Source organism: Chionomys nivalis, chromosome X (genome assembly GCF_950005125.1).
Source record: "Chionomys nivalis chromosome X, mChiNiv1.1, whole genome shotgun sequence".
Lineage (NCBI taxonomy): Eukaryota > Metazoa > Chordata > Mammalia > Rodentia > Cricetidae > Chionomys > Chionomys nivalis.
This window is the reverse complement of record NC_080112.1, coordinates 91,800,149-91,819,001: the sequence shown is the minus strand read 5'-3', so window position 1 is coordinate 91,819,001 and position 18,853 is coordinate 91,800,149. Positions and strand designations below refer to the sequence as shown.

Genomic DNA, 18,853 nt, shown 5'->3' with positions numbered 1-18,853 from the left:
GACGTCTATTGTATTTCTTCTTTTGTCTCCTTCAGTGTCCAGCGCACTGCTAAGCGTGGCATGCTGGCACCTATGTTGTATTTAGTGGGTCCTTAGATTTTGTGTGCAATTAGGAATAACAAGGCTCAAAGATTGCCTGCTGTGGGTCCCATCTCTCTGGGATTCATTTTGCATCAGTAAAAAAAAAAAAAAATTGTTGGACTAATGAAAGTCTTTGTCCAACTAGCTCTTCTTTATAGCCATGTCTTTTCTGCCTTTTTTTTTTAATCACTCATTTTCTCAATGCATCTTCATCTCTTTTTCTTTCATGATGACTTGGTCTTCCCCAGTCACATTGCACTGTTGCTCCTCTGGTGTATGTCGCACATCTATCTTTTTCATGCATGTTGCTTTCACCTTTCACTGACAATTTTCACACACACACACACACACAACAAAATAATCATAATATAAAAACCAAGGTTTTTACCAATTAAAATCAAAGAATACTTTAAGAATAGCTTTTAGGGTATAATGTAAAGGCTTAAGTTTATTTATTGGGATTTTATAATTTATTTTATTATATTTATTTTAATTTAATCATTCTTTTGCTTTTTAAAAAGTTATTGCCCACTGTTAAGGTTTTGGGTGAATGAAGAAAATATTTTCTTTAGATAAAAATCCACTTATATTAAATTTGCTTTTACTTTAATGGCTCACAACTGATTTTTCCATAAATTACTGCCCTACACTAAGCAGTCGAGTCTCTACTTCCAAGACACAGTGGTTTTCTTCTCTTTTCATTAAAGCTTGGTTTTTATTGTTTTGCTTTACCTATTGTTATGGTGGCTTTCAAAATCCTGTCACTAACCATTTAGTGCTAGGAACAATCAACCCCTATTTCCAGCTCCAGAGAGCACAAAAACTTACTCTTCAGAGCTGAATTTGAGAAAAACCTCTTCATTAATCACCCTCATTGGCTTGGAAAACTACATTTTTCCAGTATGGGATTCTGCCATCCCAACATTCAGGCCTAGGGCCATAAAATTAAGTTCCATCGACCATAAATCAAACTCAGAACTTCATGTCTAATCATTGGAGCCATAACTGTGAGCGCAAGCTTTAAAAATGACAGAATTTCACTAAGTTTTCTATGAAAGATGCTCTATAGTTGAGCACCAAACCTAGACATTTTGATATGATGTGTAGAGAAAGAGAGACGAAAATAAAATGATAGAAGGGAAGGAAGGAAAAAGAGAGGGAAACAGATAGTACTGAAATTGTCATTAACTCTAGAACAGTGTTAAGGCATTTTCTCGCTATGATAGTTATGTAAACGAGAATAGATGGTAAATGGAGTCCAATAAGATAAATGAATAATTTATTTCTCTTCTGCCAGCAGCCTTTGCTGGAAGTCTGTACACGTCTCAAATAAGCATAGCAGTATGACAAAGGCTGGGACTTAAAATGCGGGCAGCTGCCTCACTCATACTTCACTGATATGTTTAAATTAATTAATGAGAATGCACTGAAAAAATGATCACCTCTTCTTTCCAACTCATAGTGTCTTTTCTCAATAATATTAGTAGGTTGTAATTTTTTGTAAAAAAAAAAAAAATACAGATCTAAACTGGTAGAGATCCAGGATAGCAAATTTTTAAATTTAGTGAACTATAGTTGAGCACCGACTATGTTTAATGTAAAACTATAATTAAGAACCAGGTTGTGGGCTGAGCATGGTACCAGACACTTCTAATCCCAGCAGTCAGAATGTGGAGGCAGGGAGATCTCTGAGTTTGAGGACGGCCTGGTCTACATCGTGAGCCCTAGGACAGCCAGGGCTACATAGAGAAACCCTGTCTCAACCCTACTCTCCATATAAAGAACCAGGTTTAGGGAGTACACCATGACCTTTATATTAATCAACTCCATGAATGTCCAGCAAAAAGAAATGCATTATTGTATTAAGAAATAAGCTAATGTCTGCAATGGCACTTACTTATCAATTATGGTATCTAGGTTCCATTCACAGTAGATTTTAAAAAAATGGAGGAGAAGGGGGAAAGCGGGGCAGATCCACCCCCACTGATGTGCATTTCCTCTGTATTGGTGTATGCACTCATTCTACCATCTTCCCTTGACTCCCTCTTGAGCTGCCCAGGTCCTCATTGACCTTTTCTGTCTTCCTTCCTTATGACTCCCATAGATTACACCTGTGATGGCTTATATATAGTACTTATACATTGTCTTAAAACGTTTGAAAACTATAGAATCAGGATAATTTTGGAGCAATTAATGAAAAAGAAGGTGAAAGTCTGAACTCCAAAGACCATGACCATGTTAATTTCCTTAATGTGCGTTTTCCTGTTTATAGTAAATCAGAATATGCTTGCTTTCTAAGATTGAAAAGCAAACAAGAAGAGGCCTTTCAAGTGCTTAACTCGGCACATGTCACATGGTTAATCACTCCATCCATATTAGCTATTATTTTTTAGTTATTATTTGGGGTGAGAAACTCAGCCTTATTACATGGAATGGAATATAATGGATATTATAATGCAGTTATAAAAAGATAAGGGGCTAAAGAGGATGGACAAATGATTTACATCCAAGGAAGGGACTATGAAAATTATTTGTAGAAATGGGACCATTTTAGTTATAATTTAAAAAGGTATAAGAACTTAACAAGTGGAGACCATGGGATTTCCACTTGAAATAAACTAAATGAATATTTGCTTTAAACTAAGTTTTATTTATTATTTTTAGTATTTTATTTTTTTATTCATTTTATATACCAAGCACAGTTCTTCCTCCTTCCCTTCCTCCCCCTCCTCCTACCTTCCCCAACCCACTCCTATTGATTCTGCAGAAAGGGAGAGTCAACAAAGCCTGGAGTCAACAAAGGCTGGCACATTCAATTGAAGCAGGACCAACCCCCCACTCCCACTCCTGCATCAAGGCTGAGCAAGGAAGGCATCACACCAAATAGAATGGTCTTCAAAAAGTCAGCTTATGCACTAGGGATAGATCCCGATCCCACTGCCAGGGGTCCCACAAACAGACCAGCCTACAAAACTGTCACCCACATGCAGAGGGTCTGGTTCAGTCCCATGCAGAAGTGGTTTCTCAGAAAATTGGGAATCCTCAGGACTCAGCACTACCACTCTTGGGCATTTACCCCAAGGATGCTCAATCATACCGTAAGGACACTTGATCAACGATGTTCATAGCAGCATTATTTGCAACAGCCATAACCTGGAAACAACCTAGATGCTCTTCAACCAAAGAATGGATAAAGAAAATAGGGTACATTTTCACAATGCAGTATTGCTCAGCTGAAAAAAAACCAATAACATCATGAGATTTGCAGGCAAATGGATAAAATGGATAGAGCTAGAAAAAATCATCTTGAGTGAGGTAACCCAGACTCAGAAAGACAAACATGGTATCTACTCACTCATAAGTAGATACTCAATGTAAAGCAAAGGATAACTAGATCACAACCCACAGCTTCAGAGAAGCTAGGTAACAAGGAAAACCCTGGGAAATAGATAAGATCTCCTGGTTAAACTGGGGGTAGGGAGAGAATGGGGAATGAGAACATAAGGGAATGGGATTGTGGAGATGGGGAAAGGATGGGGTGGGAGAGGAAGTACAGAGATATCTAGACTATAAGTTTTATCCACCTTCATGTCCCAAGATCTACAACAGTGTCTGGTATAAATACTCAGTATTTGTTGAATTCCCATTGGAAAAGGAGAAAACTGAAAGGAACAGTAACAGTTCTGTGGAAAATGAACAGTCCACAGCACAGACTTCTAATGAAAAGAATAGAATGCTAGAATGACAGGTAGGGATATGTTATGAAACAAATTGATCCATATAGGTTGCAATGTGTGTGTGTCACCATTTCTTTGCTTTGGCGAAATAACTGACATTAAACAATTTAATGAAACATTTTTTTTAAATTTTGGCTCAATGTTTCACATGTTTCCGTCCTTGATATGCTAATTTCATTGCTCTTAAGCAAGATAGAAATAATTACAAAAGGCTGTGACAAATTAAAGCTACCTACTTCATAGCAATCAGAAAGCAAAGGGAATTGCAAGACGGACCAGTAACATGATAAACTGGTCAAAGGCAGATCTTTAGAGAACCACTTCCTCCAACCAGATACTATCTATTTTTAATTAATTAATTTATTTTTTAAAATGATCTTTTCAAACTGTACATGCCTATCCCAATTCCCACTTCCTCCCTTCCTCCCACTTGCCCCAAATTCACCCCCCATCCACTTCTCAGAGAGGGTAAGGCTTCCCATGGAGAGTCAACAAAGTTGGGCACATCACTTTGAGACAGGACCAAGATCCACCCTCTATATTAAGGCTGAGGAAGGTGTCCCTCCAAAGAGAATGGGCTCCAAAAAGTCAATTCGAGCACTAGGGATAAATGCTGGTCCCACTGCCAGTGACCCCACAGACTGCCCAAGGCACACAACTGGCACCCACATTCAGAGGGCATAGTTTGGTCCTATGCAGGTTCTCCCGCTATCAGTCTGGAGTCAATAAACTTCTACTAGCTCAGATAAGCTGTTTCTGTGGGTCTCTCCAACATGGTCTTGACCACTATCTCTTAATAGTTCAATCAGCTACTAACTCATCATTGGATCAACCTATACATACAGTTAGCACTTTCACGAACCACCAATTTCTCAATAGCGCCGCCTGCTGGAGACAAGGCTTGCAACAATGGAGTCCTTGGAAGATTTCTTTTTTTGTTGTTTTTTTTTATTTTTTTTATTTTTTTAATTAATATTTCCACCTGCTCCCCGTTTCCCATTTCCCTCCCCTCCTCCCAAATATTGCCCCCTCCCCCCACTTCCCTCCCCCTATCCCCACTCCTCTTCTCCACCCCCCCACACCATTCCCCCTCCCTTTCGATACTGAAGAGCAGTCCAAATTCTCTGCCCTGCGGGAAGACGAAGGTCTTCTATCTACGTCCAGGAAGGTGAGCGTCTAAACAGGCTAAGCCCCCACAAAGCCAGTTCATGTATTAGGATCGAAACCTAGTGCCATTGTCCTTGGCTTCTCATCAGCCTTCATTGTCCGCCATGCTCAGAGAGTCCAGTTTCAACCCATGCTTATTCAGTCCCAGACGAGCTGGCCTTGGTGGGCTCCCAATAAATCAGATCCACTGTCACAGTGGGTGGGTGCATCCCTCGTGGTCCTGATTTCCTTGCTCATGTTCTCCCTCCTTCTGCTCCTCATTTGGACCTTAAGAGCTCAGACGGTTGCTCCAAATTGAGTCTCTGTCTCTACCTCGATCCATCGCCAGATGAAGGTTCTAAGGTGATATGTAAGACATTCATCAGTATAGGATAGGGTCATTTCAGGTTCCCTCTCCTCAGTTGCCCAAGGTACCAGCTGGGGACATCTCCCTGGACACCTGCGAACCCCTCTAGAGTCAAGTCTCTTGCCAACCCTAAGATGGCTCCCTTAGGATATATACTTCGCTGTTCCCGTAACCACCCTTCCTATATCCCAACCATCCCAATCCCCCGAGCTCCTCCCATCCTCCCCTTCTCATGTTTCTCATCCCATTTCCCCTTTGCCCCATGCCACCTCACCCACAAGTTCCAAAATATATAAAGAACTCAAGAAACTAGACTTTAAAATGCTAATTAACCCAATAAAAAAATGGGGCACTGAACTGAACAGAGAATTCTCAACAGAAGAAATTCAAATGGCCAAAAGACACTTAAGGTCATGCTCAACCTCTTTAGCCATAAGGGAAATGCAAATTAAAACAACTTTGAGATACCATCTTACACCTGTCAGAATTGCTAAAATCAAAAACACCAATGATAGCCTTTGCTGGAGAGGTTGTGGAGAAAGGGGCACACTCATTCATTGCTGGTGGGAATGCAAACTTGTGCAACCACTTTGGAAATCAGTGTGGCGATTTCTCAGGAAATTTGGGATCAACCTACCCCAAGATCCAGTAATACCACTATTGGGAATATACCCAAGAGATGCCCCATCAAATGACAAAAGTATCTGTTCAACTATGTTCATAGCAGCATTGTTTGTAATAGCCAAAACCTGGAAACAACCTAGATGCCCTTCAATGGAGGAATGGATGAAGAAAGTGTGGAATATATACATATTAGAGTACTACTCAGCGGTAAAAAACAATGACTTCTCGAATTTTGCGTGCAAATGGATGGAAATAGAAAACACTATCCTGAGTGAGGTATCCCAGACACAAAAAGAGGAACATGGGATGTACTCACTCATAATCGGTTTCTAGCCATAAATAAAGAACATTGAGCATATAATTTGTGATCCTAGAGAAGCTAAATAAGAAAGTGAACACAAAGAAAATCGTATAGTCATCCACCTGGAGAGGGGAAGTAGACAAGATTGCAGGGCAAAAACTGGGAAGATAGATTTCATAGAGAAAATTCAATACTTCGTTTTCATTGTTTGTGTAAGCTTCGTTTTTGAGTCCATACTAGTTGGACATAGCAGTATAACATCAGTAATTTGTAGAAGAATGCATAATGAAGTGTGTGTCACTTACTATTGTTTCATTTGTAAGATATTTTTTCAGATTCACTGTTTCCAATTGCACTCAATAACATATTTCTTCATACCACATATATGCTTGAATATAAGCTGAACTATAAAACAATTCTTAAAATAGTTTTAGTTTTGCCTTTCGTGATTGCACATGCTGTTAGATGTTGAACTATAAAACAATTCTTAAAATAGTTTTAGTTTTGCCTTTCGTGATTGCACATGCTGTTAGATGTAAAATTGTTTAAATGACCCCTTATAGTGTTTAGCTTGCTCATTTTCTCCCACTTACATATTGAAAACTATACATTATATAAAATGATATATTGATTTGGTAGATTTTCATTTTCATTTTTCACAAACAGAAGAACTCAGTATCTTTCTAGGCATCTTCAACATCACTGGTTTTATAATTTGCTAGAGCTCTTGGGAGACCCTGAGAGGCATATAAACATAATAATCTAACTTCCACCTAAGATATTTGAGATGAAAAATCCATGTGTGAATCTGTCTATGGATATGTTATCTTCCACAATAACACGACCATGTAGTATTAAAATTGTCATTTTCTGAATTTGTACTTTCACTGTTCATTTATGTAACTATCTATGCTATTACTTTTATATAAATGTTTATATCTACTATATCATTTTTCCAACTTTTGTTTCAAATTTCCAAATGTACACAAAGTAGAAAAAATTGTATAATAACACCCATATTCATATCGCCCAAATTTAACATCCACAGGTTTTTTTTTTAGTAAGCTCACAATGACAGTATGACATCCCCAAATTAATAGTTGCATAATAGCCTCTAACTCTCAGTTGTTTCACATTGTTATTTTATAGTTTTCCTGATAAAATTAACCCTCAGATAATCTACACATTGTGCTCAGTTTGCCCTTACATTTCCGTACTGTAACACCACCTTTCATCTTTCATGTTCTCCTTTTCCACCACCATGGACGTGTTAAAGAAACTGGCCATTGCCGGGCGTGGTGGCGCACGCCTTTAATCCCAGCACTCGGGAGGCAGAGGCAGGCGGATCTCTGTGAGTTCGAGACCAGCCTGGTCTACAGAGCTAGTTCCAGGACAGGCTCCAAAGCCACAGAGAAACCCTGGCTCGAAAAACCAAAAAAAAAAAAAAAAAAAAAAAAAAAAAAGAAACTGGCCATTGTCTGGTAGAAGGCACCATTGCTGGTCTTGTCTGTTAGTTTCACTTGGTGCCACAGAACTGTTCATCTGTTCCCTGTATTTCCTACAAATGGAAGCTACAGAATTACAAATTAGATTCAGATTCAATTTTTGGCAAGATCCTTCATAGGTGGTGGTGTTTCCTGTTATATTACATCAGGATGAAGGACTTGATTGTTCCATATTTTGGTGAGGTGTGGGTTAGTAGGAAGATTCAAAGGGTGATTGTTCCTCACATATACAGATCACCAGACTTCCATATGATAGTTTTATCTGTTGATGATTATTGCTAAAAAATCATTTTATTAAGGATTATAAAATAGTGATTTTCTGTATCCATCATTACTTTTATGCTTACTGGCTTCCATATTTTTGTTGAAAACACCTTTGTTTGATCACCTAGGATTCTTTGGTTACTATGAAATATACAGAGCAATCAAGATAAATTCTTTCTTTCTTAATTGTCAAATTTCAATATAATGAATTAATACTCAACATCACTTCCATCACGAAGGCTTTCCTTTATATTCAAAAATATATTTATAAATTCATGGAGCATTTTATTTTCCATTTGTTTCAATTATTTTCATCCATTTTTTTAATGGTCAGACTAAATCTTTGGCTAATGGTAGTTCCTTTCTCTGCGTCAGTTTTGAGAGAGTACTAGAAAAAGCATATTTATCATATCTAGCTCTTGAGTTGAAAGGACATAAACTATAAAATTGTTTGGCCTTTTTTTCCAATTCTGACAATTCCTCTGTCTAAACATCTAAATCTCATATTGACTCATATTTCGACCCAGTGTGTATTTTCTGTATGGCATTTGGTGAAGGAAAACCAATGCTAAAGAGCATTAGTATACATGATGTATTCTTAGGAGCAGCTTATAAGGAAGCTCTTTTTTGGAGGGAGGAATCTTTACCTATTTGGTATGGATGCATTTTACCTTAAATGGTGACATATTCAACAGCCCTTTTTCTGTTATGTGCCTGTGGTTAAGAGGTGGTGACACATAGGTATTTTGCTCTTTTAATGTGTGCCTGATATGCTTTACATTTGTATGTACCACAATTTAGTTAACCCTGGCTCTATTGATAGACATTTATGGCTTTTTCTGACATATTTCTATTATAAACAAGGTTTCAGTAATAATCTTTGCAAATAAATCATTTTACATTTATGCAAAATTATTGGGATAACTTGCTAAGTGTAGAATTTTTGTATCAATTAATATATGCATTTAAAATTCCCAAGCTGCCCTCCATAAAGAAAGCTCAATTTCATAGTCTGCAGTACTTCATAAGTGTGTCTGCATGTGCAGCCGTGTTCCTTCATTTATAATTTTAGGACAATCATAAAAACTCATCTCCATAGTGATTTTTAGCATGCAAATGTGTAGGAAAAATCTGGAGTGAAAGTGCAAGACAACAATGAGTCTATCTTGAAGAATCTGTTTGCCAATGTCATGCCGTATCTCTCCGGGAATTAGCTCAGCTATACATCCTGGTTTGAGGGAAAGGGACAGAGAGATCAGTTTTATTAAAATAACTTTGCTCCTGTTTGTAAAGATATACATATGATCAAAGGAATTTTATGCAACTTAATATTATCTTAAAGTTCTAAAAGTAAATATATTAAATTAGATGGTTTTTTTTTTTTTTCCAGATTTTTCCCTACTATTCCACATATACTCTCGGGTGAAGTTCCCATGTTGAAAACAAGTAGTTCTAAGTCTTACTTCTGAGGGAGAATGCATTTAACTTTTAGGTTAACATGTCAAAGAATGGTTTTAATTATGGCATGTTGATAGATGCATTCATATACTTTGTTCTCATTTGCCCCCCTCCCTGCTGCCCATCCTTTTTAAAGGGTACTATGAATAGCTTCTTGGTTTAGATAATCTCAAAACAATATATTGCTTAGAACTCAGGGATAAGTGCTAAGAATAAACCCACTGACCTGTTTTTATTGTTTCTGTCCTCCTTCAGAGTAAGAGCAGAAGTGGTGTCTAGTGTGTTATTCTTAAGGTTGGACCACCCACCCAAAAAGTATTTGCTTCCTCACTGAATCTATTTTAGAGCACACAAAGTAGAAGACTGCTATGAAGTACTAAATAGATAGTCTAAGCTCTAAAATAGGTTCTGTGAGGTACAAGATTGGAAATACATTAACATTTGTGAAGAACAATGTTTATAGACCAGTGGAAGATGTCCTTTGTTCTACTTAATGCTCTTAAATACCCTGTGTTGTACACTGTCCCTTGTAAAGAAAGATGATGCCAATCAATCAAGCACCATTAGCAGAGTTTATACATTAAGCTGTTTTCTTTTTCTAGTCATAGTAATGAGCATGTATTAAGCCCCCCTTTCCTGGCCAGGCACTCTTGAAACTAATGGCAAACACTGTGAAACAGCTGCTTTGACTTAATGTTGATGTGAGTAACTGAGAGCTATCTGGCGTTTCCAGGGATTAAGCACTGTAACTGTGGCCCCGTTATCACTGGCCTATAACCCACTGAGTTTTCTGGCCTCACACCCATAGTGTATTACAGCTCCATTGGAAACAGACGGCCATGAATGAGATGAGGAAAGCTATATCCTAGCTTAACAACAGAAAATTCCTTTTTGAATTTTGTAAGCTTATTAATTAAAGATCATACCACTGACTCTAACTGGATTCTGTGCATTTAGATCATCGGGTGATTATTTACATAATTTATAGTATTTCATTTATTTTACCTTAAATGCACATATTTGGGAAATAAATTTCATGAGAGAAAACACTGAGCCACTCGCCTTAACATTATTGCATACAGTATTCCTCATTGTTCCTATGGATATCGAAGTTCTAGACAGGAATTTTGTACCTATTTAAGATGATGATGTTTTACGTCTACTCTAACATTTCAATACAACAAGGGTATGCGTGACAGTATCAAACATGCATTTGTGCGACTTTATGTCAAGTGCACTTATGTAGTAAAACAATTTCTCCATGGTGCCCTATTTAAATAGTCGGGGCAGTTCCATTTTATCCCAGCTGTGTCAACGTACACGTTAATAAGTTTCATTATGGCATCTTCATAAATAAAATGGCACACGTGAAAAATGTAGCTGGAAAAATGGCCGACAGCATCAGCTACTAGCTGTGTATCATAGCAAGCTACTCACCACTGGCCAGTTCCAACTTACTCATTTGTAAAATGAGGCGAATAGAGTTGCACAGAGTGGGCGCTAAAAGAGTTCATTTATTTCCAGCGAACTGGCAGAGAGAATGTCTTAGTTAAGATAAAGGGATTTCTACCAAGACCAGCACGGAAAGTAAGAGTAGATATGAAAACATCACCGTCGTAAGTGGGGATTATGTTCCTGACTGTGACTCATTAGCATCACGCTTAAACCTGTAAAACATTAAAAGGGAGTTGCCCCTACCCATCAGGCGACCTCACTTATTCCCACCAGGCTCACCATGCGCCTCATTGCTTCCTTTCTCTTTATGCAGTCTGCAGAGTTTCTCCTAGCCTTGCTTTCTTGCCCCCCTATCCTCTAATTCATTTCCATGCTGACATTAAAAGTGATTTATCTCAACTGCTAACCTAACCTAATAGTTGCCCTGGCAACTATTTTAGCATGGTTTAACATTGGCTCTTAGCAGGAAACCTCAAAACCTGGTGGAGAATGGTGATAATTAAACTGACTTGTAAGGGGAAAAAAAGGGAGAAATGGTGAATTGTTTGCTTCTTTCTAGACCCTTCAGGCTAGACGCCAGTGTTTCCATTTGAGGACTGTGCACTTGGCCACATCAAGGAGAGCCTATGGATAAAGCATCCGGTGCAAAGCTAAGAGCTTAGCAATAGTATCCGTCACACTGTGGTTGAAGAGGTCCCATGACTGAGCAATCTGTTAGTTTAATGTTCTCTAACCATGCTGGAGTTTTCACAGAGTCCTACTTCATAGTTAGGAGAACTTTGTTACTTAGCTGTGTGCTATTGAGCATACCCTACCCACTCCGGGGACTTCAGTGTTCTCATCTGTAATGAGGAGGTTAAACTGGACGATCTGATCTTCCATTCAGTTCTACTAGTGTATAATTTCCTTGGACCAGCTGAGGAACTGACATTAAGTTGTTGGTAAAAAGAAAATCAAACCGGCAATGTTGTCCACTCAAGCATGCCAAACCTAATAATTCAGAGAATAAGGAATTTTATTCACCATCTTTACCAATTTGATTTGTGTCATTTTACATCCTCAAATACTAATAGATGATAGTTTTAAAATTAAGATGAAGTAAAATTATATTGTGTAAACATATGTATTGAGATACTTTAATATACTCCAGGATGTTGCAAGGCTCATCTTTAGGAAATCTGTGTGCCATGTGATTGGCATAAGGATTATTTCCTAGTTACACATGTGCTTCAAATATTACAAAGAGGGGACTGTTAAACTTTATTTCCAACCACCTACAAGTGAATAACTTCAGTTATTTTTTTTCTGTGAATTAGGCTATGTATCTTGACCATGAGCTGTACTTATTAATAGTGATTTTTGTACTTTATTAAGTAAAATTAATTATACATTACTAGAATTTAGAGACCTTTAATAAGTACATGATATCAAATAGTCACATTATGATAGACTGGCCAAGAAATGAAATAAATATGGTATTTCAATGACCTCTATCTTAGGTAAGTATTGAATTTCTACAAATTTTGAAACATTTAAGTATCTTAAAAATTCCCAGACATGTAAAGAGTATCCTAGTCATCTATAGACTACAATTTGGAAGTTAGTTACTATATTAAAGTACAATCAATGAAATAATAGTTATTGATAGCTACTTGGCAATTAATAGTAATTAATTGCTATATACCTATATACCAGGGCCATATACCTTTTAAACCTATCTTATATTTAGTCGAACTTTGAAGGTAAGAAAGTCACACAACTAGAAGTTGGTAGGATTTGAACCAGGAGAGATCTGGATAAATAGGAAAGAGGAATGCTATTCTCAGCCCGGCAGTGGACAACTAATGTGATTTAATCGAATCTTGACGATATTGAGATCTCTTAGAGAAAAAAAAAAAAAAAACAAGACAAACAAACACACATTGAGTCAGAAATCGACCTTCAATTCTTAAAGTGTAAAAAGACAATAGATTTGAGGTTCAGTGAAATGTTAGGTATGCTAACGTGGAGTGGGTCATAGGGTACTAAGTTTTTCTGTACAATATCTCAATTTGTGCATTTTCAGTTGAAGATTCCAGAGAGAAGTTGCTCAAACTAGTGCCTTACTGATCTATGCAGGAAGGTCACCTACCTAATAACATGCTTGGGGGGGGGGGGCATGATAGGAACCCATTTTAAGACAGAAGTGAGGAGGAAGTGAAAATTTCTCCCCACTGGATAATTGCATATATCTAGTAAAGTGAGAGAAGGGCAAGTGAAGGGGAAGTGTCCATTTGTTAGTAACCCATGTTCTTGAATTTCAGGGTCTTTAAATATGTGTGTTTGTAGCGAGCCTATGCTAATGTATGTAGTAAGTCTTGGATTCTGGGGCCTCAGGAGTAGGGCTCCAGCACATTTAAGGCAGTAAAATACTGAAGGAAATGGAGAAACAAAACAGAAAAAAAGAAAGCAAAGGGCTGAAAGGTGAGCCTCCAAAGATGGTAAACACTGATCCCTCTCGCACGTTCAGTCAATCATACTTTTAGTCCCCAGAGCAGTGGAAATGGGCTTCATGGTTTGAGGAACACCCACGAAGAATAAGGGGAAAGTCAGTTACCATGTGGGCTAGCCTTCTGTCATGCTAGCCTTAACTAGACCAGCTCTCATCTTACTTCTTTTTATGTATTGTTACTTCCCACGTATGATTTTTTTTAATGTGTTCTAAGCTTAAAGAGTAACAAGAAAACTGCAAAACCATTTCTTGAGGGAGAGAGGCTGAAAAAAAATATTGACAAATTGTGCAAACAAATCACCCTTAAAACCCTGCTGTTGAAAAGTATAGCTATGGTAGGAAGGTTTTTAGGGCTGGACCTCTGGGAGAGGGCAACCGGCAGTCAGCACATCAGTTTTTCTCTGCTGTGAAGTGAATAGCTACAGCAGCAGTAAGGACTAATAACAGCAGGGACCATACTAAGCTTCAACAGTGATGTGGACTCAGGGCCAAATGCTTTCTTAACTTGTGACCTTTGCCACTATTTCATTTTACAAATATTGTCGTTCTTCTACACCGGAAGGTATGCAAGTGTTTTAACTATCTGAAGATAAACCAAATAAGGATTCTTTAAAAACATAAACTTGAGGCGCTCCTTGGGGCTTATTCCTGATAAGATATGCATCAGGTTGAGACGATCTATTCCTCTGAACGCAGCCTAACTCTGAGTTCAAGAGGATAAATCACATGCTGGCCCCAAACTCAGGAATGGCTAATGCCTTATTCCAAGAAGGAAGTGTCTCATGAAGATTCGATGGGAGGAAATACTTTACTGAAAGGAAAGATCTAGTTATAATTGAATATTTGCTTAAGAATATTCTCATTAATGTGTGCATTCAACAAATATTTATGGGGCATCAACTATAAACTTTGAATGCATAATCTCTAATATACAGTATCAAAGATAGATTTGTCTGATATAAGCATAAACCATTTTGAGAATTGCTAAGTGCTCACTCAGGTAACACCTCGAGGTTAAGTGTAATATTTAGCCTCATTTCAAAAGCTAATTCTAAAGCTAAGTAGACTGTGGTTTGTACGTTGTATAACCTGGGAAGGTTACTCAACCTTTCTGCCTCTCAGGCTTCTGATTTAGGAAATGAGAATAGTATAGAGAAATATGGAAAGGATCACATAAAATCATGTATGTAAAGTTCTCAGCACTGTCTGAGACACAGAATACATTCAATACACACTTACCGTTACTGTAATCACTGGGAAATTACTAGCTGAATATTACTTAAATCAATATTTTTCAAGCGAGGCCGGGGCCAAGCGCCATCTTGTAATGGCGGCCACTCGAATCGGCTCCCAGCAGCTCCCCCTTTTTGTTTTTCTCTGTAGGCCAGTGAGAAGGTCTTACTCCCGTTCAGGTCCTCACCTCATGATGCGAGGACCGATCAAAGGAGGCCCAAAACTCCTGGTACTCCTTCTCCCGTGCAATGGAATAAACTCCTGGGAGGTGCAAAGGCAGTACTCAGGGTAAAAATGCATACCTTCCTCAGTGCAATGGAGAATTTCTCCCTGAGAGTGCAAAGGCTATGCAAGGAACAAATCAACTGGCCTTTTACCCATACTTGGGGTGAATCGCCATTCTCCAAAGTGGCTAACGCTTGTAGAACTGCAACCTTATCTCGAGATGTTTGAGCTAGGAGGCGGCATATTAGCCAAAGGCAGACTATACATTCTCCTATGCAGCATGCAAAAAACATTCCTGATATCTGAAAACCTTTTGTTGCAGCCTCTAGTGAAATTAGCGGGGGCCCATTGAGGCCCAGAATAGCCTGTACCATTACTCACTTTGCACTTATTAGTGGTATTGGTAGCACAACTAAAGTTGCTCTGTCTAGCCTGCCCTCCCTGAAGTAACACAAAAAGGGGAGAGATCAGAGCAACTGCCATTAACCCTGCAGAGGAGCCATTTATTATAGGGCGTTAGCAGATTTTAAGAAGGTTCCATTGAACCAAAAAGCCTGTAACATGGGGAGGCCCAAATCCTTGTTGGTAAAAAAAAAAAGCGGGGAAAAACCACGGCATTGTGGCAAACAGGAATCGGCTTAGGGAAGGCAGACAGTATTCCCCATCTCTGCTCCGCCCGAATCCGGATTGTCATCGCCACCATCATCAGGAACAGCAGCGGCGTCATCTTCGACTGGATCATGGCCTTTCTCCATTGGCTGGGGAGCAATTGAATCATCCTTAATGGTTCTTGTCAATCGGCACGGAACCCAGTGAGGCACCTCTTGACCCTGCGTCAAAACACAAATAGCTCCCCTGGATCTTCTGATGACAGGATCCGGGCCATACCATTTGTTATCCAACACATCCTTCCACATGACGGCCTCTCCTTTATCTTCAAGGGTCATTGCAGCATGCCAATCAGCAGCTGTCCTGCCCCGGCCGTCAACTATCAAAAAGTTAAAAGTAAAGAGTGCCAGTGCAACTCTGTTCCTGGGGGATGCTATCTCCGCTATTCCCCCTTTCTGTTTCTGTAGGAGTTCTTTAAGGCTTCTATTTGCCCTCTCCACAATCCCCTGACCTACTTAAATCAATATTTTTTGCCCTAATCTATCCATTTCTTTTTCTGGGAACAGGTAATATAAGCGTCATAGGCTTTTGAGAAATATTTTGACTCATCCAGGGAGAAGATTCATAAAGAAATGTCTGACATAAGAAACCAATTCCTGTTTCTGGAGTTGTGACTCATTACTGTAGTCCCAGTATTTGGGAGGCTGAAGTTAAATGATCACAACAAAGCCATTCTGAGTTATATAGGGGCGAGAGAAACAGAGAGATAGAGACAGACAGGCAGAAAGACAGATAGATAGAGACAGCAGGCAGAAAGAGAGAGAGAGTCTCTAAACCCAAACACCTAAACCTTAGAGCGTTGTTATATTGTCTAGTAAATAAATCACTGGGCAGATTTCTATCCTAGCTGGGCTTTTGTCGTCTGTTTGTTTATTGCTTTGCCACAAATGAAATAGTTACTCCTCATCTAGAGATGATGGGGGAGAAGACCTTCAGAAAACTTGTGCGATTCACAGAAAGATACTGAACTGGACAATATATTTTTAAGTTAAAAGAAAATAGAAGCATAAATACTACAAAGACTCAAGGAATGATGCATTTTTAAAGCAAGTTATTTCACAGGAGTGAAAACTTACAGAAATTGTTGAGGATTGAGCGCAAAGCAAAACAAAGCAGAGCCACACTTTCATCCCTGTGTGCAGGCACAGCACTGACACAGCACTGACACAGCACTGGAAGGGACTGAAGCATTAAAGGCAGGCTGAGAGATGCATAAAGTAGCTACCCCATCCACGTGCTAAAAATAATGGTTGAGTTACAGCTGCCTAAGTAAAAGATGATCTCTTCTTTTCTGAAATTTACTTTGGGTTAATCAGAGTCCCAAAATGTTGGTTGTTTTAATATATGAAGAATATTACAAATGTTTCATGGCTTCCCCGAGGAGATCAAGGCCAGTATGCTAAATCCACGAATGCCTGATGCAGGGCCCAAGAACTGGGGCCAGAAAGAAAAGGGAGGCTCTGGTCCACCACGGAGGGTTCGTTGTGATAGATTTAGATGTAGTTACTATAGAAGGCACTTGTTGTGATACTGTGTGCTTATAACTTTGCTAAAGAAGGAAATCTAGTACTAAGTGCTTAGACCACAGTCATTGTTAAGAGGCTGCACGTATCTTACTTCATCACTGAATCTTGATCTTGCTAACTTAACTCTCCTCACAAGCAATCACATTTTCATACATGGGATAGCTATGGGAAACACCTTGATTCCTTTGTCATTGGGTATATTTTTCACTTTTCCAGGGCATCAGGTACTGTTTATACGGCCCTAGACATTGCAACAGGACAAGAGGTATGTGCTACCATTCTTTGTTCTTTTCCCTTGTGTTTGCCAAGTTTTCTTGTTGATGGCTTGTGTGTTTAGTGTTTTGCACTAGGTTCCAATGAGAATTTAAAGCTGTTGGTGTGCAAAATATTTGAAATATATAGCAATGATTGACCAAAGAAAAGATACATATTTGTAGAACAGAAAAAAACAGTAAATGAATTTGTATAATGTTACTCACGTATATTTAATAATAATTTGTTCCTTATTTTAATGCTCATTCAGGTGGCCATAAAGCAAATGAACCTTCAACAGCAACCCAAAAAGGAATTAATTATTAATGAAATTCTTGTCATGAGGGAAAATAAGAACCCAAATATTGTTAATTATTTAGATAGGTAAGTATTTTCTCTTATTCATTATGCATTTTCTTTCTAAGATGTTATTTTCTTGTCAAATCATTTATTGTGAATTTATTATTTTGATAATCATTTGCAAATATTTCTGAAATGGCACAAAGTAATAAAATTAATCTTTATCTACCCATCTTACATTTGAAATAGTGTTTTATTAACTTGGTTCCAAACAGAGCTAGTTTGTGTGGTTTCCTTTTGAGGATGGTGGCTCTCTGTTACCAGGAAATGGACTAGTAGATCTAGGAGAAAACAATGGTGTTTTAATCATTTCATCAAATGTCTGTTTGGAGCCAGTATGGTCCCTAGGAGGCTGAGTAAAGAAAGCAGACAACAATAGCCCTGTTCTAATGGGTGCTTTATGATTAATGGACAGTGAGGCCAGAGGAATTGAGACTTTAACCTTAAACCTTTTTCCTAAAGCAGGTATTTAACTCCTCTTTCATCCGCTGGATTAAGCGTGTGTTACAAATGGGCACTTAAACGCTGTGCTAAGTCTTCTTTTGTGGTTACCCTCTGTCTCTTCCCGTTTCACTCGCTGTTTGCTTAGCATGGCTCCGTTGCGGTTTCTGATGGGAGGTGAAGGAACTAAGGCTAGATCCAATCTCCATGAGCTTAAGGGCTCGCTGCCTGTGTTAGGTCAACAGACATGGATATGGCAGGGCAATGAGCGCTGAAAGGACACTGACGTTTCAAGCTTTGATCAGTGTTTCCCGCGCACCCTTTCTGGCCCACCTGCAGCAGTATGACGTGAACTCGAGGTGTGCATCTGCAGTTTTGTAAAACTTACATTCAGACTTTTTAAAGGGTCTGATTTCTAGCCTTTTGTCCGTGACTAATGACAATGGAACCTGTGAAATTTGAATTTTAAGAGATTTGCCAAGTAGATCCCCAAAATACTGTAGTTTGAGCAGCGCAGAATAGGACTTTTTGCTTCATAGTGAGGTAGAGTTTTGTTTGTTTGATTGATTTTTTTAAATATCCCTGCAGTTCAGGATGGCCCGGAACTTACACACACCCAAGGCTAACCTTGAGCTCCTAGACAAAATACTTTATCCTCCCAAGCAAGTGCGATTACTGGTGTATGCCACCATACGAGGCTTAGTGGATTGCATATTAA

At 38.7% G+C, this 18,853-nt stretch overlaps 1 protein-coding gene across 8 annotated transcripts in view; it reads left to right on the top strand.

Annotated features, from left to right (window-relative positions):
- Positions 1–18,853, top strand: part of Pak3 (p21 (RAC1) activated kinase 3) — a 266,630-nt gene that overhangs the window by 222,680 nt on the left and 25,097 nt on the right. For all 8 annotated transcript variants that reach the window (XM_057759182.1, XM_057759181.1, XM_057759179.1 and 5 more), the window contains 2 exons: positions 17,299–17,347; positions 17,606–17,718. In XM_057759182.1, the coding sequence (XP_057615165.1) occupies positions 17,299–17,347; positions 17,606–17,718 (162 nt within the window). The remainder of the gene's footprint in view (positions 1–17,298; positions 17,348–17,605; positions 17,719–18,853) is intronic.